Genomic DNA, 9,516 nt, shown 5'->3' with positions numbered 1-9,516 from the left:
TCATGACTAATTGCGACTGTCACAATTGTAAAGGTAGAAGTTTTGTAACAAAAAAGGGGGAGTGGTTAATCTTACAGTCCAGAAACAGAGGATCCTAGGACCATCAAGAGAGAAGCGCACAAGCAGAATGTGGGACCTTATCCAGAGAAGCATCAGTGCCAGAGTTGGAGGCAGAGATGGGGACATGGAGAGGGAGAGTGGCTGAGGACTCTAGATTCATGGACTAGGAAGAGAAGGACTAACAGCTGGTGGCCAGGAGGCAGACTTGCAGAATGTGCCCTTTGGAGATGTAAATTATTATATATGCCTGAGTGGTTTGTTTGTTTTTTAAAAAGCTGAAGTGGATAGAGAGAAATACTGTTAACTGATGGTACATGGAGGGGATTATAATCATTGTAATGAAGCAAGGTGTATGATTTATTGAATGTAAAACAGATGATCTGCCCTGTAAACTTTCGTTCAGTCCACAATAAAAACCTTAAATTAAAAACAAAACAAAACAAATAGGAAGCATACCTGCATGGTGAGAAATTCTCTATGCAGTGATAATAGTACTAAAAACCCAGACCAAACCAATTGCCCTCAAGCCAATTCTGACTCCTGAAGACTTCCTGTGTCCCAACAGGACTACGAATAAGGTTTCCAATGACAGTTCAGAAACAGACCATCAATCCTTTCTTCCTGAGATGCCTCTTTGGATGAGATGCCAACCTTTCAACTAATAACCAAGTGCTTAATTTTTTATATCACCGGGACTCCCTAGTAATACTGTTGTTGTTGTTAAGTGTCATGGAGTCAATTCCGACTTATAGTGACCCTATCTGTATAGGGTTTTAGAGGCTGTAAATCTGGTGTGGTCCTGTGGGCTAGTGCATCAGACTGCAAAGTAGTTTGAATTGCAAGGTTGGTGGTTTGAGCTTACCAGCTGCTCCTTGGAAACCCTATGCAGGGTCGCTATGGGTCGGAATCGACTTGACAGCACTTAACAACAACAACAAATCTTTGCTGAAGCAGAAAGCCCCATCTTTCTTCAGCAAAGCAGCTGGTGGGCTCGAACCTCCCACCTTGTGGTGCACAGTCCAGTGCTTATTTTACAGAATCACCACAATCCCCAATAATACTGTTGTTGTTGTTGCTATGTGTGTGGAGTCGGTTCCGACTCATAGCGACCCTGTACAGAGTTTACGAGGCTGTAAATCTTTACGGGAGCAGAACGCCTCATCTTTCTCCCGCGGAACAGCTGATAGTTTCAAACTGCTGACCCTGAGGTTCGCAGCCCAATTCGTAACCACTACGCTACCAGAGCTCTTTTCAATAATACTAGTAAGAGTTAATATTTCTGCCCCAGAAAGAAATGATTTCATCTAATCCTCACACCATCACTACCGTTATTAAGCCCATTGCTGAGGTAAGGAAACTGAGTTCAGAAAGTCCAATACCAGGACACACATCTGGTAAGGAGTGGGGCTGTGGTTTATACTTGATAATCTGTCTCCAGAGATTCTTTATTTAATCACTGCGTATTATTACTCCTTCTCTCTTCTACCTGTTTGTACCTGGTACAGGTGAGGAAAAAAATACACTTCCTTCCTCAATGAGTTTGCTGAAGCCACAGTCACTTGCTGCGTCCCAGGAAGGCAGGGAGTAAATACTGAGAGCATCTAGTGGGTTTTCCAGTATTCAGAGATTCCCTTTCAGAGCTATCTGCCTGGCCTTCAGGTAGAGAGAACAGTCTGGATGATGGCATGGAGGCAGGAACGTGCCTGGCACAGCCAGCAATGATTTGTGCTCTCAGTCTTTATGTTGCACGTGGGGGCACAGTTTTCAGTGAAGGATGTGACTTCCAGTTGCTGCTGAGTCAATTCAGATTCACGGCAACCCCATGTGTAGAACTGTCCTCCAAAAGGTTTTCAAATGGCTGACTTGTGAATGGTAGATAGGCAGGCCTTCTATCCAACGGGTCTCTGGGTGGACTCAAACTTCCAGCCTCTTGGTTGGCAGTTAAGGGTGTTAACTGTTTGTGCCTCCCAGGGTCCTAAAACTGTGCCGTCGAGTCAGCTCCTACCCACAGTGACCCTGTATATGGTTTCCGAAGAGTAGCTGGTAAGCTTGAACCACCAACCTTGTGGTTCAAACTGACTTTGCAATCCAATTCAGCACATTAACCCATAGCACCACACCAGAACTCCAGACCCTTAAATGAGGTTGTTGTTGTTGTTAAGTGCCGTCGAGTCGGTTCCGACCCATAGCGACCCTGTACAGGGTTTCCAAGGGTGTAAATCCTTACGGGAGTAGAAAGCCTCATCTTTCTCCCGCAGAGCGACTGGTAGTTTCGAACTGCTGGCCTTAAGGTTCGCAGCCCCTTAAACCTAGGATTTGTCATTCTGAACTCTGTGTTTGCTTGTCTCCCCGACAATGGACTGTGAACTCCTTGAAGGCAGGGGAATGTCTTCTTATTCTTTTAATCTATCCAAAATAATACCAACTTACAGAAAACACTCCATTGATATTTGCCAAAGGGATTGGTACTAATGATATGATGTCACGCATGTAAAAAGAAAGTGAAAAGAGGGTTATGCATGTGAAAAACAGAGAGAGAAAATGAACAAATGAAAAAGTGAATGGAGGGGTGTGTACATAAGTGAGAGAAGGAGACAGGATTGGGGGCTGTGACAGTAAGACTCTATGTGTCAAGATTAAATATGAGTGTGTGTGTGTGTGTGTGTGTGTGTATGCGCACGTGCAGCCTTCCATATGCACTGGGACCAGAGACACATATGCAGCACATGGACCCTTTTTGGCTCTTGTCCAAATGCAATGTAACATGCAGCCATTCCAAAGTACCAGGATTGCTGGCACTGACAAAGAATAACAAACCCAAACAAGAAAAGGAGTCTCTCTTATTTCTGAACTCATCAAAGCCAAGTATCTTCAAATGGGTTTTGTTGATCTTATTTATTCTGATTTATTTGTTTCTGTTGTGCATAGGGTCACTCACTAAGAGTCAGTACCAACTCAATAGCACCTAACAACAAAACAGCACCACTACCTGACATTTACCACCCCATACCAAGCTGGGGTCCTGGTGTGACGCTGTGTGCTAATGCGTCAGACTGCAAAGTCTCCTGAACTGCAAGGTCGGTGGTTCAAACTCACCAGCTGCTCCTTGGAAACCCTATACAGGGTTGCTATGGATTAGAATCGACTCGACAGCACTTAACAACAACAACCAAGCCAGAGGCAGGGGGGTCAATAATATTGACTACAATGATAGCCACACAGCTACAATTACAATGAACTGAGGACTGACTGTGTCTACACCACCATGATCAGGGCTACACTCGTACGATCTCATTTAATCTCAGTAATATTCTGTTGTTGTAACTACTCTTACCCTCATTTTATAGATGAGGAAATGGTCAGAGGGGTTAAGAGACAAACCCAATGTCTAACAGCTAGTAAGGGGAGAGCCAGGATTTGAACCCCTTCTCACTTCTAAAATGGGAGTTTTAATTGCTACTCATATCTGTCTCCCTGTTCCTCCATTCAAGGAGTTAACAATGTAATTTGGCAGTCTTTATAGAAATGAGCAGGCTTCAAAAAGCTCATGGAAGAAAGGACTTGCATGAGAATGGATTTTTTTCATGGGCTTTTTGAAGCTCCCTTGTGTGTGTGTGTATTTCTAAGTATAAGACAGTCTCTACCACCGCTGAACACAAAGGGTTAAAGACTAGCCATCAGAGACCAGCAATAATCGCTACCAAAGCTTGCAGAGACACAGGAGTGGAAAGGTTTCGAGGCCAGATGCACAGAGAAAGTGCAAAGGGAATTCTTAGTGAAGTACTCATTTGAAGCAAGATTTAAAGACTGCACAGGGCTATGGTTGCTGTTAAGTGCCATCAAGTCGGTTCTACTTCATAAGGACCCTGAATAGGGTTTCCGAAGAGCTGCTGGTGAGCTACTGACCTTGTAGTTAGCAGTCTAATGCTTACCCAACAGCACCACATTAGGACTCCATTGTGTTGTTGTTGTTAAGTGCCGTGGAGTTGGTTCTGACCCATAGCGACCCTGTACAGGGTTTCCAAGGCTGTAAATCCTTACAGGAACAGAAAGCCTCATCTTTCTCCCATGGCGCAACTGGTAGTTTCGAACTGCTGACCTTAAGGTTCGCAGCCCGATTCATAACCACTATGCTACCAGAGGTCCTTAGGACTCCATATCTAGACCATACTAAAACGCCCAAAATCCACAGCCATCAAGTCAATTCCAACTCAGTGGCCCTATAGGACAAAGAATTGCTCCTTAGGGTTTCTGAGACTGGAAATCTTTGTGGGTACAGAAGTCTTTGTTGGCCTCTTGCAGAGCGATTGGTGGGTTTGAACTGTCCATCTTGCGGTTGCCAATCTATTACTTAGCCCACAGTGCCACTAAGACTCCTAGGTCTTAAGAGATGCTCAGTTATTCTTTTCTGAATGAATTACTGAACTGATGAGCAGAGTGTATTTGACTGGAAACCAGGAGACTCCTCAAGAAAGACTAGGGTCTAGGTCTGTGATAGAGCCAGGGGAGAAAGGAAGCACTGGGTGGTGCACATGGTTAACACTCTGAGCTTCTAACTGACAGGATGATGGATGGAATCCACCCAGAGGTACCTCGGAAGAAAGGACTGGTTATAACTTACAAAATCACCAGCTACTGAAAACCCCGTAGCGCACAGTCTTACTGTGACACACACAGGATCACTATGAGTCAGAACTGACTTGACATCAGCAGGTCGGGGAGAAAGAGTGAAATTCCCATGTGCCAGAGACTAGAGGACTTTCAAGTCCTGGCCAGTGGGGGTGGGAAGGAGATTCTGAGGCCAAGGGGAGCCAAGGAGAGTTGGGACTAGGAGGCCCCACACAACCTCACAGAGTGGATTTATAAGAAAATGAACCCAGCAGTGACCCATGAGGGGGATGAGTGAAAGATGAAAGGTATGAACATGCCAAACCAGTCCAGGTGGGATGTACCAAGAGCCTGAACTCGGGTGGGTGGTGGGAGAGGGAAGGTAAGTGGTTAAGTGGAAAGGAAGGCAGAGTGGCAAACAGGGCCCAGTGGCTAGACTGTATATAAGAGAGCCAAAAGGGAGTCAAAGGCCAAAGGCCTCTGCAGTTTGGGGAGTTGGTAGAGTGGTGAACCCAGAATAGGGACAGTGAGAGGGTGCACTGGCTTTGAAAGAACAGAAAAGTCTGGTTTGGAGCCTGGAGACTCACAGAGGGAGCTGGCCTTCAGCCATCTGAGATAAGGGACTGAAGCTGGTCCCTGCCTGGAAGTCATCAGTTCAGAGGCGGTAGTGAAACCATGTGAACCTCCAACCATGAGGAAGTAAAGGAAAAGCAGAGTGGACTCCAGGAGGGAAAAATGATGACAGAAGATGACAAATGAGGGATGCTCAGAGGAGGAGGTCAGTGGCCAGGCCAGGGCTGGTTCATGGAGAGACTGAGTCCAGGTATCAGCAGTTCTGTGTCAGGCAATGGAAGCACATCTTTCTCAAGCTTGTGGCTATCCCTGCTTGTTTTGGGTGTCTTTGACACTTTCTAAAATGCAGGTGTAACTACTTCCGTTTAACCTAATATTGCTATAGAAGCTTCTAACCCAAGTCCTGGGGTTCCGAATTCCTACTAGATCCTGGTTAGTAAGAGACAACTAGAATGGAACTGGAGGAAAAGGACCACACCTGACCTCTCATTAATCACAGTACCATCCTCCGGTGTCTCTCTAACACATCATGCTATAACGGGTTATTGGTGGGCAGAATGGTGGCCAGAACAGATACTGGAATGTTTTTGGGGATCATGAAAAGGGAGTACTTCACTTTCCCCTCATTTTGGATGGTACAAAGCTATCTTTAAAATCTAATTTTTCAAATGCTTCCTTCTTAGCACCATTTGAGGAACTCTGGCACCTTCTATGGTGTTGCGTTCTGCAGCCCACATTATCTTCACACTTCCGTGACCTTAGATGTCCCTATAAGCTGTCCAATGACCTTTAAACGCAGGGAGGGGAATTGAGACAAGCAACAAATTGAAATTTTATCACCTGGGTCAGAATAAGTTCAGTGTAAAGCATTTAAGATGAAGACAAGGAACTATAACAAATCATCTTTACTGTAGGAAACAAGACAAAAAGAATCTGATTCTACTTCTTATTCTAGATGGAAAAGCTGTCTACAAACATGCAAATTGCTCAAGGTCATATACAAAGAGCAGAATGTACAACTATGTAGGAAAAATTTTAAAGGAAAGGAAGCCACACTATTCAGAGTCACTGCCCTTGGGTGACGAAACCATGAGAAAATTACCATCTTTTCTCTATTTGTCGTTAAGTCAGTTCTCAAAGCGACTCTCTGCACGACAGAACAAAACACTGCCTGTCCCCGTGGCACTGTGCCAATCTAGCTCCTTGAGTGTCTTCTTCTTTTTCACCGATCCTCTACTTTACCAAGCATGATGGCTTTACTAATCATCTGTTAATCTATTAATGAAAAAAGTCATACTTGAAAACAGGAATCCCATGATTGCCACAACGAACCGGTATGGAACATATGAACTAGTTTGCTTTGAAGTCATTTCCCTTGTTTACCTTGTCCGTGTCCTGCTATTTCAAAAAGGATCAGAAGATATTCTTGAGGAGCTTCTGACATATCTCCCATTTTAGGGAAATCTGTTCTCATAGCACCTGTTCAATATCTCAAACACACTTTCTGCTGTCGACAACTTTGCAGCATGGGCTAGCGACTGACAACTTGGGGGAACAAACTACCTGTTTGCCTAAGCTGTCCTCCCTATTTTAACTTGAACAGTCTACTAAGTCTGCATGAATAACCAGAATGAAACCTCTCTCTTTTATTAATGCAGTGTTCAAAGCTTTGTACCACACTCAGGCCATTGTAAAACCTACACCCAATTATGTGAACTTAAATTGTAATTACCTCTTTAGATTTCCGATGCCAGTCCTTATTGTCCCCGGGGCCTCTGTCTTTCAGCTCCTCCTCATTGAGACCCAGACGGTTGGTGTAGGTGATGGTCCGCCAGTCTCGAGGGGAGTTGGAGATGCTAGCGATTTTGGATTCCGTAGCACTGTTCTCCTCTGTCAGGGACCTAGAGGAAGGCCTGGTGAAGAGGCTTTTTTTTAAGGCCTTGACACGCAGGCTTTCGCTATTACTTCCGCTCGCGTCCGAACAGCACCAGTCTGCGTTGTTCTCCAGCTTAGGTCCGTGGGAGTCATTGTGCGCACGGAATATCCGCGGGGAGGCGCTGTCGTCAGACGGAGCCTCACTGGTCAAGGAATTCAGATCGATCTGCACGCTCACCTCCGGCTGTTGCATTTTCTGATCCAATTTATTTAGTTTACCCAAGACCTGGGAGATTTCCTCGCGGACTCCGGACAACGATTCGAGCTTGCGCTCAATTTCACCGATCCTGAGCACCAGTTTGCACACACTGGTCTTCAGCTCGTCTTCAGAGTGGTGGTGGTGCTCGGGCCGGTTGCCCTTGTCTGCCTTGTGACTGGGAACGCCGTTGGTGATCTTGGGTAGGTTGTGCTCAGGAGAACTGTCGCAGTCTGACTTGTGAAGCTGAGACAAAGACCCTGTGCTGTTGTAGCAGGAAGACTGTATCACCCCGGTGGAACCACTGATGCTCATATCATCGAGAAAACGGAAAATGTCACTGATGTCATCGCTGACAATCTCTGAGTCATCGTCTGAATGCTTCCGGGCATGTCTGTCGCTGTACTTGCTCTGGCCAGAGCCACTCAAGTCTTTACATTTCTTGGGCTCTAGCACGTGCTGTTCTGTCTGGGTGCCCACGCTACTGGTATCCGAGCTGAGCTGCCCACTGGTGCAGCTAATACTCTTGTCCTTAAATTTTTTGACTGGTTCGTGTTTGTCCAGGTCCAAAGGGGATGGGATATCTTTAGATTTGAGTCCGTTGGCTTTCGCGGCATAGCCAACTGGAAGAATCTGCGCTTGCTCCTTTGGTGTGAGGTACCCTTGGCGCCTGTCTGGGGCTGGAAAATTGGGGGACTGGCTGCTGGAGTTGGGGTAGCGGAGTTTCTCCTCAGAGGGATTTCTATTGAAAAAGGACCTTTCAAAGTCAGGGACTTCTTCAGTGTTTAGACTCCAGCTTTTGGCTGGCCAGGGGGTCTGTTTGCTTGGCCTCCCAGGGCACCTGCGGGCTTCCACCACTGGAGTGGGGCCGAAATATGTGGAGGCTTGAAGGTCATCTAAGCTTTCGTGCTTCACGCGCCTTTTGTCGGCCAGTGGCGAATACACTGGGTTCAGGTACTGGCTGTTGTAGGGCATCTCAAAGCTGTGGTTAAAGAAAGGTGGCTTGTGGGGCTCCTTTCGACTGGAGGGTTCCCCATGCTCAGCCTCTGCTTTGCTAGCAGGACCTACCAAACTCGGAGCGACCGTCATGAGATTGTGAAAGTCCTCTTTAAAAATATTCCTTTTCTGGACACAGGACTGGACCACGAAGGGCTCCTCGTTGGAAATGAAGGTCTCCTTGAGGCCTGGGGTGATAGACAAAGAGTCAGGGTCTGAAATGGACTCGTTTTCAATGTTCATGGGGAAGTAGGTTCTCTGCATCTCGCAGGGTTGGGGGCTGGCAACAGTGTACGGGGCCAGGGCCTGAGGTCTGTCCAGGGATGCGGCGCGGGGTTTCACCTCTTTGCTAACACCCAGCAAGAAGCTGGGCTCAGAGGCAGGGACAAACTGTGGGCAGTCCTTGCAGTCCATCTTCCGGCACTTGGACGACTGTCGGGCGGGGTAGCCCCTGGTGAAAGGTCGCTCGGTCAGCTCACAGTTGAGGGGCCCACACTCGGCCGCGTTGCAGGTCTCGGTCTCAGCTCGGCACGACTCGAAGGATGAGTCCTTCTTGCGGACTTTCTGGCGACTCACAGGCAGTTTTTCCTTGGCGGCTCCCCCATTCATCTGGATCAGGTTGAAGATGGTCACAATGTCGGCGGCCACCATGATTTTCTTTGATTGCTGGTTATTTACGGTGCATTTCATCTTGTCTTTGAATAACGTGGCTGGAAAATTGGGATCCAGGCAAGCTGTGTAGAAGAGCACACTTCTCAGCTTGGCAAGCTGCGACAGATCAAAGCGGGCGCACAGGGATTTGCATAGGTCTTGGTAGGAAACAGTGTTTTGCTTGCTGTCTAGCTCCTCCAAGATCTTCACCAAGAAGAGAGATGTTTCCTGATTGGCCTCCATGATTTAGAATTCCAAAGGCTTGCGAACTGCACTGAAACTTCAGGCCACTTCTACATGACAATATCAAAAAAGACAGGAGAGAAAAGAAGGTTATCACGACCAGCAGAGGATTAAGTCACTCTTGTTATGAAGCGCCTAAAGAAATGCAAGGATTGGCAAATGCTATGTTAGCTTTATTTTTACAAAAATCGAATTGAGAAAAAGAAGACGGGGGAACAGCATTAAAACAAAACAAAAAAACACAGATAAAGCAA

General features: G+C 46.5%; 1 protein-coding gene across 1 annotated transcript in view; it reads right to left on the bottom strand.

The window, feature by feature from the left end:
- The window catches only part of KIAA1024 (KIAA1024 ortholog), a 22,411-nt gene extending 13,149 nt beyond the window's left edge, over nucleotides 1-9,262 (bottom strand). The window contains exon 1 of the mRNA XM_006870900.1: nucleotides 6,974-9,262. Coding sequence (XP_006870962.1) covers nucleotides 6,974-9,262 — 2,289 coding nt within the window. The remainder of the gene's footprint in view (nucleotides 1-6,973) is intronic.
- Between the last annotated feature and the right edge of the window lie 254 nt (nucleotides 9,263-9,516).

The sequence above is a fragment of the Chrysochloris asiatica genome, unplaced genomic scaffold, assembly GCF_000296735.1.
Source record: "Chrysochloris asiatica unplaced genomic scaffold, ChrAsi1.0 scaffold00156, whole genome shotgun sequence".
Taxonomy (NCBI): Eukaryota; Metazoa; Chordata; class Mammalia; order Afrosoricida; family Chrysochloridae; genus Chrysochloris; species Chrysochloris asiatica.
The sequence above is the reverse complement of the archived record's forward strand: the minus strand, read 5'-3'. Positions and strand labels throughout refer to the sequence as shown.